The sequence below is a fragment of the Pimephales promelas genome, chromosome 7 (assembly GCF_988280905.1).
Source record: "Pimephales promelas chromosome 7, fPimPro1.hap1.1, whole genome shotgun sequence".
Classification (NCBI taxonomy): domain Eukaryota; kingdom Metazoa; phylum Chordata; class Actinopteri; order Cypriniformes; family Leuciscidae; genus Pimephales; species Pimephales promelas.
The window spans coordinates 32,437,085-32,456,765 of NC_142775.1; the positions used below are offsets into that span (position 1 = coordinate 32,437,085).

General features: G+C 38.4%; 2 protein-coding genes across 3 annotated transcripts; both read right to left on the bottom strand.

Moving 5' to 3' along the window:
• Positions 1–411: 411 nt before the first annotated feature.
• ndufv3 (NADH:ubiquinone oxidoreductase subunit V3) lies at positions 412–8,845 on the bottom strand. Of its 2 annotated transcripts, none has more exons than XM_039683569.2 (4): positions 8,695–8,845; positions 8,088–8,193; positions 5,332–6,495; positions 412–689 (listed from the first exon to the last, which is right to left on the bottom strand). In XM_039683569.2, exons 1-4 carry the CDS (start codon positions 8,737–8,739, stop codon positions 535–537), a joined length of 1,470 nt encoding a protein of 489 aa, XP_039539503.2. In that variant the 5' UTR covers positions 8,740–8,845; the 3' UTR covers positions 412–534. The 2 variants fall into 2 exon arrangements, with proteins under 2 accessions (XP_039539503.2, XP_039539502.2); XM_039683568.2 differs by having other exon boundaries at positions 8,082–8,193.
• A 1,160-nt stretch (positions 8,846–10,005) lies between these two features.
• On the bottom strand, positions 10,006–19,666 carry LOC120487100 (uncharacterized). Its single transcript, XM_089133348.1, has 7 exons — positions 19,470–19,666; positions 19,073–19,133; positions 18,346–18,442; positions 14,216–15,496; positions 10,739–10,802; positions 10,509–10,630; positions 10,006–10,329 (listed from the first exon to the last, which is right to left on the bottom strand). Exons 2-7 carry the CDS (start codon positions 19,115–19,117, stop codon positions 10,301–10,303), a joined length of 1,638 nt encoding a protein of 545 aa, XP_088989474.1. The 5' UTR covers positions 19,118–19,133; positions 19,470–19,666; the 3' UTR covers positions 10,006–10,300.
• Positions 19,667–19,681: the final 15 nt, after the last annotated feature.

The following is a 19,681-nucleotide window of genomic DNA, read 5'->3' on the forward strand; positions in this document are numbered from 1 at the left end:
TAAACACTCCCCGTTATGGGAGTAACGTTACCAGGATCGGGACAATTTGTTCTTAAAACTGTCCCACTAAGCTTTTTTCCCCCTGCGAGTTAGACTATTAGACATATAGACAGAAATACACAGATAGATCTAGACAAATTGGTAGAAAGATAGATAGATAAAGTCTGCATTTCGTTGTCTTTTTAAATAGCATGTTGGATTCATTAGTTAAAGGGTCTTGTGACAAAATAATGCAGAAAAATAATATGAATTTAAAAAACATAATTTAAACCATTTGCAAATTTAAAGTATTGCCATAAACAATGTAGGCTAATAAAGTGAAAGCAGGCATAGTCTTAGAACTTAGAACTTAGAACATAAGTGTAAAGTGAGCTATAAAAAAAAAAAAAAACCCAAACCACTCTGATGAAGTTAGATTATCTGTTTTAATTCCACAATTATAGAAGTCTAGCATAAAGCTTTGAGATTTCTCAGCAAATCATCTGAAGGACAAAGGAAGATGATGGACAGTGATACAGGCCATGCGATGGAGACTCAGTGCCGGTGTGCGGAAGGCTGCGGCAGACGGTGTTTAGACATCTCTACATCCAGATCAGCAAAGGTGTACATGTCGTACTCATGGTGTTGCAGGTTCTTATACGTGGTGTTGTCAAAGGGCTCTGGCTCCGGGGCTTTCTCTGCGGCTTGTTCTGAGGAAAAGAATAATGTATGAGATTAAATGTAAGACATGTGGAACTGGGGGAAAAAACAATAACAAACAAAGTGCATTGACAACAAATAGAAAGACAAGAACTTGTTTCATAAAGAAAAGCCCATTTAACCAAGCCCAAGTAAAATCTCGAATGAAAATATTCACAAGGTTGAATTTAAAGTAAAAATGAAACTACATGCTAAATAAAGATTTTAACTAAATGATCATAGAAGGAAGTATCAAGGAAGAGCCTTCCTGTTTAGTCACTCTTCAAATGCATTTCTGAATGGAATCGTCACACCTTTCATGGTGTTACAGTAATCACTTCCAATCCCCAGGTGGCCCTTTACACAAAAAGGTGTGAGGAGCCTCCAGCCTTTCTGTCAGACATCTGACAGTTCCCCTCACAATAACCTTAATTACTTTGTATTTTTCCATTTCACACGCCAGCTAAATCAAACTTTAGCAACAAGAACAGTAAACCAAATGCTTATAAAGAGAGGATCTTTCCACATTACTCTGTTATTGTGCTCAGTTCTGCCATAAACATCGATATTATACAAACACAACATCTAATCTAAAGCATAACTGCACAAACTCATAAATGAAACATCCCACATTCATGACTCTCAACATATGCACCTAATTGTAATTTATGGAGCACCGCACATGACATTCGGACAAAAAATATAGTACAGCATAGTGGCCATGGATTAAGAATTAATTCTCGTTTTAGTAAATCGTGGCCATGTTGAACTAATTTGTGCCCTCGATTTGATTTAATTAAATCAAGGGAACGAATTATTACAATGTGGCCACAATGTGTTCCCCCACATGTCGACTTTAGTTTTCACATGCTAAAAAGCATCAGTAGTATCTTTAGCATAACATGATCACGTAAACAATATTCAATTCACAAAACAAGAAAATGTGTACATTAAGCACAAAATATACATCAGATGTGGGAGTGGAGATGTTCATCATACATGCGGGGACAGGAAGAGTGAAAGAAACAGAGTGAAAATAGCGCTTTGAAATAAAATCATCACTTCTTGAAACTGCTGCTTAATATCATTAAGAAAAGTGGAGAAGCCACTATAATAACGATGACAGGCATTACTCAGGCATACATTTCAGAATGACCAAAACAGCATTTCAGACTATGTGCATAAGGATTAGTCCACTGGTTAGTCCAGTTATGCCGTCCCATCACGCAATCGTATTATTATTATTTTTCATGTGCTTTGAGAATTGTATTGGTTAAATGTGTTACCATGGTAGTTCATGCATTTGTTGCAGGTACTTTCTAAAATTAAAAAATGATTTGTTAATTAAGCCGAGGTGCCTAGCAATTTTTTAATGAGTGCAATTAAAGAGTCAGAGAGCCACAATCATTCACCCATCCAGTGTCCTTAAAGCAGCACTATGCAGTTTTTTTTTTCCTTAACTGAATAGATTCGGAGTAATTGCAATGGTTATATGACTATTTTCGGGTTGAATGTTGGGCGGCTTTTTTTCGGTCGATTCGACATGTTAAATCGGTGTTGGGCCGTCGGTGAAAGAGGGAACTCTAATTTAACTGTTCAGCTTGGTGAACGAATCAGTGCAGGAGAATAATAGCAAAAAAGCGAGCAAAGAAGTAAAAACTGTTCTTCTGTCATGTCATCTTACCTGAGAGTTCCTTGGTGAATATTTCAATATTAACATGAGAGGAATGGAATAAAGAAAGTGTTTAGCAGGATAGATTTTCAAAAAGGTAAGCACGCACTGCTTTGTTTAGGGTATGTGTGTCTGCAGCCTGCAGTGTTTGTTTCCATTTTTGAATGCCGAATATAGACGAATATCTGGAGAAACAGACAGTTGTCTCATTTGCACGCAGGCGCAGAACGCGCATTCTAGTCGCGCATCGGCTGTAATTCTTTTGGTGTGTTCAAGTGTTTGACTTTACCTTGACACGAGACGACAACACAGTCGGATTTTATCAAAGCTAGTTCGTCTGCTTGGTGTGTTCCAGGCTTTAGGCCGTGTGTCCACCAAAGATTTTTTAGCCAGCCGTAAGACGCCGTGCTTTGGGCGCTTGAGAGCGTTTTGGCAGCGCAGCGTTTTTTCTGTTGAGACGTTTCGTTGCTATGATACAGAATATCCGCAGCACAGTTTGAATGTTGTGACAGTTGGTCAGTGTGGTTTAGTCCCGCCCCTCCTCCACTGTGATTGGACGGCTGGGTAAAAAGTGACAGAGATGAGCGCTGCGTTTTATCCAAAGTTGAACATTTTTCAACTCTCGGAGACCAGTAAAAAACGCCGGGCGCTCGGCGATTCAGAGCGAAAAAAAACGCTCAGCCCCTAGTTACGTTCATGGCATTTAAAAAATGCGGCGCTCCCATTGAAAACAATTGAAAACATATGCTAGGCGCGTGGAAAAATGCTTTGGTGGACACACGGCCTTAAAGTTAGACTTGTTAATGAAAGCAGAAATGCACAGCTTCATTATAGTGACTGTAGTACATATGGTAACTTTGGAAACCACGTTCAGTTAAAGGAACACTCCGACTTTTTGGGACTTTAGCCTATTCACCTTACCCCCCAGAGTTAGATAAGTCCATACATACCTTTTTCATCTCCGTGCGTGCTATAAGTCTGTTTGACGCACCCACCGCTAGCCTAGCTTAGCACAAAGACTCGATGTGACTGGTTGCAGCTTTCATACTAATCCAAATGAGTGGCAAAATAACGCAAACGTTTTCCTATTTACATGTTGTGATTTGTATAGTCACATAATGTACAAATAACAAAGTCAAATGAGACACAGACATCTTTTAACCGTATAAAACCTGGGAACTATTCTCTGAAGGCGAAGCACTGCTACTTTGACGGCGTAATAACCGCATCACCGGAGACACGCTGTGGTGAGGAGCGGAGAGTTCGCTCGGTGTTTGGGTAATAGAGTCAGCAATTTATAAATAGTAAAAGCATAGTTTATAGAGTCATGGGTTTTCGCTCTATTGTAAATAGCTGCGACTGTAAACAGGGGAGGTAATACCATGTTTCACAGAATTCCAACTAAAAACGCTGACTGGATGAAGAAATGGCTAACTTACTCTGGATATTTATCCAAACACACCATAAGATTATCAAGGGACATTATGTTTGCTCGGTACATTTCAATGAGGACGACTATTTTGAAAAAATGGAATTTGCCACACGGACCATAATGTGCTGAAGGATACGGCTATCCCATCGATAGCACAGACAGGACAAGTGGATCACCTGCGGCTGAGGTAAGTGTTCCGTTATGTTTTTAGATGACCTACTGTAACAGTGCCTTTAGCCAGATCTAATGTAACGTTAGTGACACTATTATATGATTAGGGTATGAATATGTTTTGATCTTGATGCGGTGCGGACGCGCTTGGGGAAAAAAAACGAACGCGTTGAACTTGCACCCTGCGCGCGGCGCGCCTAGTAGCCTAAATTTGAAATAACCATGGAAATAACGAACTTGAGCGTGCAAAAGGGTACGATAGGCTGTGAGTTCATTGTGCAAAAACAATTTGTGCTATTACTTTCCCCTTATTCTATCCTATAGTAATGCAATACTGTATATTATATAGGCTACTGTTGAATACATTTGGTTCAGCTAATAAATTGCATTTAAAATATATTGATTCCTGTAATAATAATTATTTATTCATGTGATATTTATAAATCTGGGTGCGTTTTTGGTTGGAAATCAATGAAACATGGTACTGTATTACCTGGTCTCCCCTGTTTATTGTCACAGCTCATACAATAAAGCAAACACCCATGATAAACTATGCTTTTCTATCTAACGTTAGTAATTGCTGACTCTTTATTCCAACACTGAGCGAAGCGAACTCTCTGCTCCTCGTCACGGTGCGTCTCAGGTGATTGTTATCACTCTGCCCAAGTAGCAGTGCTTCCCCTTCAGAAAATATAGTATTTATACGGTCAAAAGATGTCTGTGTCTCATATGGCCTTGATATTTGCACACTCTGTGACTATACAAACCACAACATGTAAATAGGAAAACGTTTGCGTTATTTTGTCACTCATTTGGATTAGTATGAAAGCTGCAACCATTCACATCCAGTCTTTGTGCTAAGCTAGGCTAGCGGTGGGTGCGTCAAACAGACTTATAGCACGCACGGAGATGAAAAAGGTATGTATGGACTTATCTAACTCTGGGGGGTAAGGTGAATAGGCTAAAGTCCCAAAAAGTCGGAGTGTTCCTTTAAATACGCTCTAGAAGATCTGCAGGACTCTTTTAAAATGGGTAAAATGGCTAATTACACTTTCACAATGCAGACAGAGGAATAGTGAGTAGTAAATTATAAATAGAAGCCACTACAAACCTCAGCCTAGGGAATATTGTTTAGGTAGAAATAATAAATGCTAAAGAAGTCATGCAATGTCATGCAAATATTAACATATTAATTAATCAAAAAAGCAAACGCACAATGAAGATTGAAAGTTGCGAACCCGTTTGAGCAAAAGCCTTAGTAATAGCAGTCCCACTATAGCCATGTTAAGATATTAGGGTTGAAAAAAAGGTAAGAGAAATGTGTTTCTGTGATGTGACGGATCCAGAGAAAGAAACTGAGTAAGGATGTGTGGTGTACCCTCAGGTGTTTCCACAACGTCCGTCTCAGTCAGAGGCTCGACAGCATCAGCGGCCACCGGTGCAGGGTCCACCAGCTCCTCTGAAGGGGTTCCTTCAGCGCTCAGTGTTCCTGCCTCAGCTTTGGGTGCAGGAACATCTCCAGGAGCCCCGGATGATCCTTCAGGACCAGCGTCAACAGTGGTGTCAGCTACGTCTTCAGACCTGGCTTCTGTAGTGACTTCTGGGAGAACTTCTGCAGAAACTTTGACAGCCTCTTCAACCTTGATCTCTGGTTCCTTTTCAACTTTAATTTCTGGTTCCTTTTCAACTTTAATTTCTGGTTCCTTTTCAACTTTAATTTTTGGTTCCTTTTCAACTTTAATTTCTGGTTCCTTTTCAACTTTAATTTCTGGTTCCTTTTCAACTTTAATTTCGAGTTCCTTTTTAACTTTAATTTCTGGTTCCTTTTCAACCGCAATCTCCTCCGTAGGAGCCATTTTAATTTCTGCTGCAGAGTCCAATAAATTGTCAGAAGTGGCAACAGTAATGGATTCACTGGGAACTTCATGAACTGCTTCAGATGTGGAGGATATCACAGGGGCAGGATCAATAAGGGTCTCCACTGATCCAACTGGCTTAGCACTTGGAGCAGGAACCTCTTCTGGTGTTGCTTTAGTCACAGTTTGAGCACTTTCTTGAGCTTTTCTAAATGCCGTAGTTTCAGGGTTTGATTTATCTGGAACACCTACTTCTTCAGTTGTCAGACCAGGAGCTTTCTCCTCTTCTGCTGCTTTCTCTCCAGAATGCACCGGTGTTTCAGTCTTTGGTTTCTCATCATCAGAATCAGAGTCTGAATCAGAATCACTGGAGGATGAGGAAGAGGTATCTTCTTGATCTTTCTGTCCTTCAGCCTTAACATCTGAGGTCTTACTTTCTAGAATTTCTGTAGTGGCTTTATCGGTAGGTGGGACCGTGGTCTTTGCCTCTTCTACAGAAATGTCAGCCGCTGCCGTTGCAGCAACAGGACTGTCAGTTGTCGTCTCATCTGTGGAAACCGCCTCAGCCGTTTCAGACTTATCTAAAGCTACGTCTTTGAGAAGAAATCCTGCGGCAGACAGCTTAGAAGGGAAGGCAACAGCAGGCTTGTAGGCTAGAAGAGAGGCCCGCTCATCGGCCTCTATGGCTGAGGAAACGGTAAATGGGATAAAATATATAAGATCGTTTTTGGGGTTTATTACATTTGAGAAAACCTCCAGTTCAACGCAACTATTAAATCCAGCAAACATCATAAGAAAACCTTACACACCCTATCAAAGTGTCTTTTTAAGGAAAGTCAGAACACTCAGCAGCCATCTTGGTAAAATCTCCCAGGGTAACTATTTTCTCTCTGGGCAATAGGACAGCAAGTAAAGCTCTATTTGAATGAGGAAAGACCAAAGTCTATTTGCTTAGCTTAAATAAAATAGTTCAAATCACCAATAAAGTTATTTAAAGAGTTATTGAAAATGTATTAAGCAGTTTTCCAAGAGCCTTTCTGTGTGTGTGTCGTCCGAGATGAGTAAGTGAACTTTGGGCTTCAGGTTCACGCATAAAAAGTTAAACACACAGGAATATGTTAAAAATGCCTGGCTTGATGATTATTTGCTTAAACACAGTTGTTTATGACTTAACATAAACAGCCGGGAGCTAAATTGCATGCATTTCAGAGCATTAGCTCTTAAAGTGACAGCAGCCTAACAAACAAGACTGCTGTTGTCTGTGTCATCAATGTTAATCAAACAACAAAAGACAAGGGAAAATTACTCACTTCTCTTTAGTAGATTTAGTAGAATTAATCTATATTTCATTTATACAGTGTTGTTTTACATTTGATTACTTTTTGATTTTTGATTACATATTTAAGCTCTAAGCAGTTCATTCTAAAAGACAGAATGGAACATATTGCACATTACTTGCCAATAAATATAGAATTGTCAATTAATGATATCATCTTTTCATTTTAAAATTTGATATACATTAAGAATAGCAAAATACGTGAGCCTTTCTATTTTTCATGTAATATTAATTATTTCTCTTCTCTGATCGGCCCCCAAAACCCATTATTTATATATATATATATATATATATATATATAAAATAAAATAAAATAAATAAATCAACACAGGACAAGACCTTCAATACTTCCTGCCCCCCAAAAATATCAGTAAAACCATTATTTTCCCCATGTAAAAATACCACAAATTGAAACAATTGAGGAATTCCTTAACTAATGATTATCATGCAGACATCTTTAGTGTCAAACATTTAGGCCAGTATAACTGAATGAGCTTCCAATTGTATGTCCTCAAACAGTTCAGCCAAAAGTAAATGGCTCTTTTGATTTTCTTCCACAGCAATGGACATGAAAACTACATGACAGATGCTGTTCAATGCACTTAAAGGTGCTGCAAGTGTGTGTTTTTTTTTTTATTACCACTTGAATATGTGTAATACAGGACATATGTAGTGCAAGTAGACAAGTGGTAAGGTGTAAAGACTGCAAGAGTGAGTATTGAGAAAGGCTCTAATTGTGGAAGAAGATACAAAATAGCTAAATCACTTACAGCAACTCCAAGCACAAATAATGATGAAACATATAATCATGCTGTAGACACATCGTAAGTGAGTTTGGATTAACCTATTAAATATTATATGTGTGCGTGAAACAACAGGAAATTCAAGATACAAACTTAGACGATAGATTTATGGAAAGAATAAGCATGCCCTTACTCTTACTTGAAGCCTTTGCCTTTTTTGGAGTTTTGGGTGGAACATCGCCTTTAGTGCACAGTGCTGCAACAAATGGAGCCTTAGGAGTGCTCCAGCCCTCACGCAGGAGACACTGTATGAACACAGAGACACACAAGTTATTCTGAAACAGTAGACAATTAATGCAACACATTAGGAACACAACGTACAACACAGCAAGTAGTGAAAATAAATGCTGATAGATAGCGGAGTCATATCAGTGAAATGTTAAATTAAGTAATATAACTAACACACATGCATGCATATGTGTGTGTGTGTGTGTGTGTGTGTGTGTGTGCGTACATACATACATACATATATATATATATACATATATATATATATATATATATATATATATATATATATATATATATGAATATGTGTGTGTGTTATATTACAATTAACATAACATTTCACTGATATGACTATATTAGCTATTAGCTATCCATCAGCATTTCATTTACTGAGGTTGTAACGGATGTAAGTTCCTTTTTATCGTGTCTTTATCTCATTCGAAAGGCACGTGATTATTTGAACACGTACAAAGTATCTATCATCTCCTTAAATATCAGAAAGATTAGTCTAGTATTACCTTGACAGCTCCAAGTCGACCTAACCTGAGCAGGGACGTCGCCATCTTTGTTCTCCTGTTATTATTGTCCGTGTGGAAATGAAATTCACGACGCAAGACTTACTTTTTTTTTAAAACAATATTTTGCGTACTTCTCTCATTAAATGGGTCATTCTTCGGTAGCTACCAAAATAATGGACAAAATAAAAAAAGATGGACAAATATAAAACATTGGATGATCTCACATTCAGATCCAACCAGTTACTCTGAACTGGATTTTGATAGGAAACAATATGTAAAACATCAACAAAGGGGACATTGGGACCTAAAATCAGCCACTGCGCAAAAACATGTCTGTTACAACATAAGCTTAAAACACAAAAAAACATGTCTGCAACAACATAAGCTTATAATGTTATATGTTTTTATAAAAATAAATAAGTTCATGGTTTATAAATTGTAATTTTTAAAATGTTTTTTCCTGCTAACTTTTTCATATATTTTCATTATTGGATGTGTTGAGATCTTGAGGATAATAACATCAAATTGTAAAGATACACTGTTAAAATAGTCAGTTAATAATTGAGGATATCACTTGTCTCCCCAGGTTATTTTCCCAGAAGTGATTATTGCTTTATCATATGATGTAGCCTAATTTAGCTTTTCCTACTTTCATTTGAAGGGAAAGTAGTCAAAAATAACAGATTGGACAAAAACTTGAGGGACACGGTAAAATCTGTTAATATAATAGTTAAAATAAATGTAAAATACTTGAAAAAAAAAAAAAACCTCTATACATTACAGAGAATTACTGATAATACCCAGCAATGTAAAAACTTGTAAGTAGTAAGTGTAAATGGAACATGCAACACTACGGACATAAGAAACATAGTGCTTCAAAATGTATCAAATTATATATTTTTAATCAACTTCAATATGCTTTGAGATCGAATTGTTATGTATGACCAGTTTTCAAATTGATATTGTTCTACATGTTAAGGCAGTAAGATAATGATATTTACTGGGGACACAAAAGGAACCGAAACCAAGGAATGACCCAAATAGGAGCAGAATACCATCTTAAAATTATTTGCGGAATATTGTTATATTGCATTCACATGCAAACAGAAAAACTTTATTCTTCACAAATTTTAAAAGTTCAAAATTGATTTAATTTTTTCCATTATATGACATCCACTTACCATTTTCCAGAACATGTAACATATTAATAATCCAAGATATCTGATGAAATAGACCATATTTCCTACATCTTCACACAATTTTACATTATTAACCATTTCTAAAAATTAAATCAAACAAATCAGACAGAGCAAGAGTTGGCTCAGTTTATTCAGCTCTTTCCCCAGATACTTAAACTCACTGACAAACATTGCAAAAAGCAACTAGCATTTATTTCACAGCTGAGAAATGTTCTCTTTCACATGTGTTATAGTACATGAAATAGGTCATGTTTTCCATTAGACATCATTTTTGAAAAATAGCTATTTAGTCTCACAACATTAAAAATCTCACAAAATGTTCACTTTTACAGATGAAAGACAAGTTATTTAAAGACCTCCTTCACAAAATTGGATTGAGGCACAGGAGAGGAAAACTTAGGAGAACTTTACTTGGACACTTCATCAAATTTAGGCTCTGTAAACACAAAAAGGAAACATGTTAGTTAATAAATATATAAAAAACCAAACAAAATGTCAGACCTAAAATAAATGCCACAACTACAAACTGTCACAAAATAGCATTGTGTGAACCAATCTAAAAGGAGTGTTATAACTGACATAATTCTTAAGCAAATAGCTTTAATATTAACACACCAGGGAATTTGAATTCTGGGAAGGAAGACAGATCACCACCACCATACAACCGCTGCAGTTTAGCTATTTCATCAGCAAGAGCCTTCTGATACTCTGGACCGGCATCAACTAGACCAGCGCCACTGAGAAAACATGAAAATAATTATACACTTAAATATAAATGCAAGATTAAACATATTATAAGAGCAGCAAAATCGAACGAGAGAGAATGATAGTAAAACCCCACGTACCCGCTTTTTGTGGAGTATGCACGAATTGAATCTAGGAAAAGTTTCTGAATAGGATCCAATCCAGCTGCCAATCACAGGAAACACATCAATTAATAAATGTTTATATCTTCTACAAATTACAGACAAGCTTATAGATGTCAGAATCCTTGATATATTGTACATTAAGGAAGAAACCAGTCTTCTTTAACCCTCATGCATGAGAAGATTGCCTGATGTGAAGGCTAGATCTAGTGAACTAAAGAGAACAGAGTGAAGGAGCAGGTCAGGAGGTGAGTAATTAGGACAGAAGTTGCATCTACTGAAATGAAACGGAAGCATTTCATCTCATAAGTAATGAGCCATTGTGTAATAACCATTAACAAATGGCCATCAAACATACTGATTATTAATTCAAGCAGTTGTCGTACAGTACATACTTAATTTTGCATTTGGAAATAAACTGCAGCTTCCATTCCACATTCAGCAAACAGTGCAAACTCAAATCTCACTCAATGCACCATACACTACATTGGGAAAGTGGGTAAGGAACAGTGGATATTTCATATTTAACATTGACATATAACCAGGGTACACAGGATTTAACCAATTACTGACATCATGCGACCCCCTGGGAAGAAAAGTGAGAAAGTGACAAAGAAAGAGTGTTTTGGTAAGGAGAGGGCAACGGGAAAGAAAGATAAGGTCAAATTACATTTACATATTACCATACTCGTACTGTTAAAAAACCCCAAAGTAGTCAAAAGCATAGAAGTGCATCACATGTGGTGACATCAGTGCCACTGTAGTAACTTTAACATTAACAAGGAAAAACAACATTTGTTTTGACAGTGACATTTTCCATTAACACTAAGAAAGCATGACAAATGTAGCTTCATCTTTACAGATTGGGGGATGGTGCACAGATTGAAAAGAAATGGTAATATTTTTTGTAAATAATAGGGCTGTCAATTAAATCAATCAACATTTTAATCGAAATTACATGATATGCTGATTAATGAACAATTTAATGACATCACTGTGTGAGACAAAGTACTGAATAAAGGGGCTTTAGAAGACAATATATCGTTTAATTTCGAAATCATTAAACTTAAACCTATATTCAGCCGCAATTTATTTTGTCTGTTTACCTGTAGCAGGCTTAGGGGCCATTCAAACAGGGCCATATGTACTTTTTAAAATTGTCGGTCTATATAAATGTGCTGAACAGATGTGTATTGTGCCGTGTCTCACTGTTTTCTAGCACCTTGCGCCATGAGTGTCTCAAATTCCTTTTTTAAAAGGAGCTTGCACTGTGTCGATGACGCTAATGGGGAATGACCCTCCATGTGAACCAGTCTCCAATCACGACAATTTGCACGACGGGTCAGTCTGGGGCTGCTTTACACCCAATGTCTGTGTTACAAGGATACCAAGCCAACCTGAGGATTGGACCAGGGTCAGGGTTTCTCCCCTGATGTAGTGGATGAGCTGCACTGCACCAAAGATCTCCTGTGTACTAGGAGTTTTTGGAGGCGATCTGCTAGAAGCGTCCGAGCCCCTCAATATCTGAGTGTAGTCTCTTTAAAGCTAGAGCCCTTCAGTTTATCTTCTGAAAGGTCTAGTTTCCCTGGTACTGGCCTCCAACTACTAGAGTCGTCTAGCCTAGGACCGACTTTCCATTTGGCGATAAATAGTGGATGTTAAGGGCAAAAATAAATAGCCTGCTACCTATGCTGTTGTCTGCTAAACCTCCTATGCAGGTATCTTCTGGGCGTTGTCAGGCCTTTCTCTTTCTGAAAGGAGAGAGTAGGCAGCAGTGTGCTGAGGCCTCCGCTCTTCAGAGCTGAATTAGTAGCTAGAGCCATCCAGCTCGGCCTTAAGTTGGTTCTTATCTAGGCTCCTTGAATTAAATTTCAAGTAGCTTGGGCAGTGGCCGTAGGTAATAATGTATGTAACCCGAAAGGGGAGTGCTTTTTTGGCATTTCAGTGAAACTGCCATTTCTGACGTTTCTGTCACAGCCATAATTGTCATGCACTCCCCTCAGAATGGTGGGTTTGTATATTGTTCCCCATAGAGTAATCAACGCAGTGCGAAAGGGAACATCACAGGCTACGATTGTAACCTATGTTCCCTGAGAACAGGGAACGAGACACTGCTTCTTTTTGCCATGCCTCTGGGATGCCTGCTGAACAGTCTCTTCAGACATAAATGGATGAAATGTTCTCTAGGCGCCCCTTTTATACTTCCGGGTTGCACAAGTATTGACGTCATAGGCTATCACCGGTCAATTACGATTGCCATGACTTTCAGACACCGGTTCACGTGGTTCCCCATCACGTCAGAATCTCGTTCCCTATTCTCAGGAACATTAGTCATAATCTGAGGCCTAAGAAATATTAGAATAATATTAACAAATAACTGTACAAAATGTGTTAAATTGACAGCCCAGTTACATTTGAGGAGAACTGGGTCAAAACCACAAGGATTTAAAATGCAAGGACTAAATGTAGACAAAAGATATCAATGAGAAAAGCCATGGAAGACAGAGGGGCAGGATACAAGACGTCAAAACATTTAACAATGAATAAGTGAATGAACAGAAATGACAGAAAAGAAAGAGACCAAAAAAGATAAGTGTAGAAGAGTTTCAAAAATAAAGAAGAACATGCACCACATAACACAGAGAGTCAAAATGTTAAAAACACACATACATAATGAATACATGCGTAAAGACGGATGGGAAGACTGGCTATGTTCATGGACTGAAAACCAGGGCATAGAATTAAAAATATACCATCAAAAGTCTTCAACACAAATGGTGTGCTGTCTCTGCCCCAACTTAGAAAATGAATATAGCTCTGAATGAGTAACTTGTGTCTAGGTTTCTGCTGTGATGTTGCTGCCAATAAGGGGTGTAATGGTTCTAAAGGTACATATTGTATCAGGGTTCTAGTGTCACAGGTTTACAGTTCAGAACATTACATAATAATTTCAAAATTTCCTAATGACTGTGACACTTATATTAGTGTCAAATGAAATGCTACACCATGTACCACACCACAAAGGTTTAATAATTCAGTACTCTAATTATTTAAATCAATGACTTGCTTAACCTAAAGTATTTTGTTTATGTAAGGTAAATCACAATTACAATTCACATATATTATTTATATTCTCAGAGGGGTTCTTAGGGGTGAGTAATGTATGCAAAAATATGCTAAATGTATATTGAACTGTAGGTGTTTTAATGAACCGTTTCACCCCTAAAAGCTTTTTGCATGTGTACTATGCACTAACACATATGCAATGACACACTGTAATACATTTGCAACTGTAATAAAAAGGTAAAAAACTGTATTGTGATTATGTCTTTACCATTAACAGTACAAATGTGTATGTGTAAAGCCTGTAACCAAAATTGAGAAGAAAAAAAAACTGCTCTCAAAATTGCAGTATCCCAAAATATGAAAGGGGGTTATAGGGGATATGGTGTGTACCCTCAGGCGTCTCCACAACTTCTGCTGGAACTTCAGTAGCATCTGTGATCACAGGGGCGGAATCTACCAGCTCTTCAGCAGGAGCTGCCTCTGCAACCGGCTCAAAAGGGGCAGCTTCTAAAACAACTTCACTGACAGCTTCAACTTCAGCTATTGGTTCTTGGGCAGGGGCTTCTTCTGTAGATGCGGCTTCAGAAGCTAGTGCAGCAGGAGCTTCAGCTGCAGGGGCAGCGGCGTCAACTATAGGGGCAGCGGCGTCAACTACAGCTGCGTCAACTTCAGGGGCAGCGGCGTCAACTGCAGGGGCAGCGGCTTCAACTGCAGGGGCAGCGGCTGCAGGGGGAGCGGCTTCAACTTCAACTTCAGGTACAACCGTTTCAGCTGCCGGAGCAGCGGCTTCAACTGCAGGAGTCTCAGCTGCAGGAGCAGCGGGTTCAACCACAGGAGCTTCAGCTGTAGGGGCAGCGGCTTCAACTACAGGAGCTTCAACCACAGGAGCTTCAGCTGCAGGAGCAGCGGGTTCAACTACAGGAGCTTCAGCTGCAGGGGCAGCGGCTTCAACCACAGGAGCTTCAGCTGCAGGGGCAGCGGGTTCAACTACAGGAGCTTCAGCTGCAGGGGCAGCGGCTTCAACTACAGGAGCTTCAGCTGCAGGGGCAGCGGGTTCAACTACAGGAGCTTCAGCTGCAGGGGCAGCGGCTTCAACTACAGGAGCTTCAACCACAGGAACTTCAGCTGCAGGGGCAGCGGCTTCAACTACAGGAGCTTCAACCACAGGAACTTCAGCTGCAGGAGCAGTGGGTTCAACTACAGGAGCTTCAGCTGCAGGGGCAGCGGCTTCAACTACAGGAGCTTCAGCTGCAGGGGCAGCGGCTTCAACTACAGGAGCTTCAACCACAGGAGCTTCAGCTGCAGGAGCAGCGGGTTCAACTACAGGAGCTTCAGCTGCAGGGGCAGCGGCTTCAACTACAGGAGCTTCAGCTGCAGGGGCAGCGGCTTCAACTACAGGAGCTTCAGCTGCAGGGGCAGCGGCTTCAACTACAGGAGCTTCAACTACAGGAGCTTCAGCTGCACGGGCAGCGGCTTCAACTACAGGTACAACCGTTTCAGCTGCAGCAGGAGCTGCAGTGGCAGTTACAACTGGTTCAGGTGCAGCAGCAGATGCAGTTTCTGTAGAGGCAACAGCAACTGAAGCTGCAACTTCTTTCTGGGGGAATTCCACATATGATTTGTGCTGGACAAGTTTTTCTATATCGAAGTACGTTTTTGGTGCTGCTTTTTCTAGGATGGAGGGGGAAGGAGGGCAAACATAAAAATGCAATAATTTGATTCATCACATGCATTGTCAGGCTGAATGGAGAACGCTAAATTCATTCAGAAAAATAACTCACCCAGTTTCGAGTCTGTGACTCAAAACTACAGCTAATAAAAAGGGGCCCTTTGACAGAAAAAGTCACCTAAATATATTTCACTTTCAATAAAGCCTGTACTTACATATTCAGTAACCCTTTCAGGGTGCTTTCACACTGGCACTTTTGGTACACACCAAGGTTCGATTGATATCGATTGTTCGGTTTGGATTATGTGAACATTGTTTTCCAAACTCCCCCACAAACCGTACACAAGTACACATAAAAAGGTGGTCTGGGCTGGGGTACAATCCATGTGACCCCCGGTGCGGTTCGCTGCTGATATGAATGCAATCGTACTAAATCGCAGAAGTGAGCATTTAACTGTACATCTAATTTCTCCTCACCAGAAATGGACAACCACATTCTTTAGAACTTTTGCAATACATTCGCGGCAGACAAATGCCAGTGCATTTTAAGAGATGATATTTTGAATACAAAACCAAAGGTAAAAATAAATATATAAAAGTGAGGCGAGCAATGCTATGCATTTTGCCGCATTCTGTCGTCGTTACCATGCAACACGGGTAAACAGCAGCTGCGTTGTTGAAGCTATTGCACAGCTGTCTGGGCCCAAATAATATAATGTGAACATAATCCAGTGGGGGCAGGGTGAGGGGGGAGCAATCGAACTGAGGTTTAGACCAGGCAATCAAACCAAGTGTGAAAGCACCCTTAATAAAATGTGTAAATATCTTTATAATAATATTTCAATGGAAAAATTCACATTACACACAAGTTAAAGTGCAGTAGATTAAATAATTATTCCATAGTTACTAAAGCTAAAAGGCTCTATACATGTTCTCACGTTACTGTTATGGTATGGTTAAAGTATGCCAAGAAACCAGAATCAGATGACACAACTGTTAATAAAACAATATATGGAAATTTGTGGTTAAACATGATCAAATTGTAGTAACAGCACATAATAACCATAGTATTAAAATTGAAAAAAATAAATAAAAAAATATTAATCAATTACTATTATTTATAATGTTTTTTTGTTTACATTTTAAAAATGCTTTTTTATATTTGTGCAATGTTCAGTTTTCTTTCCAACAAGAAGTCACTTGTTGGATTTTGGGCTTCAACAGATTCTCATAAAGGAACAGAGGGAGTGGCTTCATGAACGCTTTCATGCAGTGCATTTTTTACCTATAAATGTCAAGGTGACATATATAGGAATTGAGGACGTCCACATTTAGCACTAAGCATGTAAATATATGGCAATACGACACACAGAAAGCTCTTTCTTAAGCCCTTTGCCACTTCTAATGTCAGAGGAACATAGAGCACAGAAACATTAATGGATCATGGGTCATAGGTTATCTTCAAGAACTCCATGTGACCAGTTTTACTTGTCCATAGAGAAAACAAAGCAAGAGAAAGACCAGGAGTTTCTTTTAAATTATAATCAACATCCCAGCCTTGCAAATACATGTTTGTTTTTTAGTGTAATATATAGGTAAGTTTATTAAGAATATAGATGTGAGTGTTTGTTTTCAGGTAAAATATAACGTATTTCTTACCTAAAATTGCATTTAAGTGAAATTGCAAAACTCACACATTCAACAAATGGACTGATGTTGCTTAAAACATTCCTCAGCAGACGTATTTGTCAATACCTATCCAATTAATTTCAATTTCAAAACCACTGTCAAATTATTATTATTTTTCTGGTGTCAGTTCAAGTTGTCCTAAGACAAGAACAGGTGTTCAAAATTCATGTATAACTTTGATGAAAGGTTTTGATCTACTTCAAATGTTGACTACTGTATGATGCTGGTACTACAATTTGATCTGTGATTGATATTATTTAGTCATAAGTTTCAAACATCATACATTTTGATGTTGCATCTCCTGTAAACTGTAAAACAAATACATCCATTTCAGAAACATAGTCATTAACTGCTTTCTACATATCCTCCTTGGATACACTTCAAATTGGATATAACAGCGATAGTGTATAAAATAAATGTTAACAACCACATCCTGTTATAACTGGAAAAAGTCTATATATTTAATTGGGCACTGTACTGTATCCTGTACAAACATATTATTGTTACTACATGTCTGTCTGAACTATCCAATACGGATGGGCCAGTCACTGCATTATGCGCTCACTCATTTTTGTATAGTGACTTCTATAAATTACTGTTCTTTACAGTCCTTTTCTTCTCCTGTAACAACAACAACAAAAAACAACATTTCAAATGAAAATTTCATTTTTTGTTTATGCATTCATCACTCGTCATCATTAAGGCCTGATCACCCTGTATATGAATTTTAACTGGTTTAAGACTGAGAATAAATGCAGAACAGAAAACGTGAATGCCAAGAAATTTGAAAAAAGTAATTATAATAAAGTCAGATTGTTTAAATTAGAAAATGGGTTAAAAAATAATGACAATAATATTATGTCAGTCACAAAGAGTATGAACACTTTTGACCACGACTTTAATGCGCAAATTAATATTTGTATGTATTTGCATGGTATTACTTGACACCAGTATGACCGTTTGTTCCTATCTCTAACATGACAGTTAGAGATAGGAACAAACAGCTGAGGTCAGAGGACACATTCCCTGACCCATTTGAACCTCAAATTATCCTCATATATAACCTCAAATATTATGCATGGTATCGGGATCTGAAACACAGAGCGCTCCTCCTCCAAATGAATGACACGTTGAAACTGATGTGACATACACAAAGATTTACCTTTGTTGTACTTTTTGGACTTCTTGTCCCCAGATTTTGAGCTGAAAGCTACAGCAGGAGCTCTTCCAATGGAACTCAAGCCCTCCGCCTGCAGACACTAACAACAAGAGAGACACTAAAACCACAACCACCATTATGTAGTTATATTTATGCAACCGTACGCCATTTTCACAAATCTACAAATCTGCTGTGGTGTCAAAACACATGTGCCAGCAAAGAGTACATAATGTTCTCATGGTCTGTGAAGTTGACAAAACACTGTTCAGTTTTCCCAGTGGACATTCAAACAAGTAAATGTTGGCAATTTTTTGCACATTTTCTCGAAACTAAAATGTAGAAAAATAATCGTAAAAATAAAATAAATAAATAAAAATAATTAGCAATAACCGGGAACCCCTACATTTCACTCCAGCTGCAGGGTTATGTTGCATGATATCTGATTAACACCGTGACCGTGTAAATGCAATTTTTACTTCTAGGAATATTTCATAAATTATCGTCGTGCGTGTGAATCCAGGACAATAGAATGTATTCATCCGTCAAATCTTAATTTGGTGGATTAAATGCTTCAGTGAGCTGCAGCCTGCAATAGCTTGTGTTCACAAACGGACTACACACATTTCTCACAATTTCAAATGTTTACAAAAATACGAGTTATAATACGTGAAAATGCACTATAACGTGCATGCATATTTCTTAAAAAAAATCGGAAAAAACGGTGTTTTACCCTGAGAGGTCCGAGTCGTCCTACCCTAAGCAGAGAGGCTGCCATCTTTACTGCAGAAACCCTGTGGAGAAAAACAGCTCAGCTGCATGATCAATGGTGACAACGTGTGATTTTAAATATTTAGCATCGCCAATTTAAAGTTCGTGAATCTGCTGTTTAGAACAAAACGGATGTGTTTGAAATTGTAACTAGAAATCAGAAATGTTATTTATACAGCAGCAGATCAGATATAGAAAATGCAAAAACTCACATTCACGTTCAATGTTAGCTATGCACGTCATAAACAATACTACAACCAATTCATTCGTGTTCAATTAAATTCACGATAATGACTTAGATGAGATGTTGTGTATGTTTGGTGCAGATCAGTGTCACTGGATCCTATAAGTTAAGTTACCTTAGTTAGGTTAAGAAATCTCCACAAACGGCAACTCAACTCAAAAAAAGATCCCAGTAAAGTAAAAACTTGAGTTACAACAAGTATGTTGGATGTACCGCTAAAGCACACTAATGTACCGCCCTTGCATAACGAACACACCCCCTCTTAAACATCACCTTTACATTAGTGTAACCGTCCAGTGCAAACGAGGTGCTGGTTTTCGGTTGTAA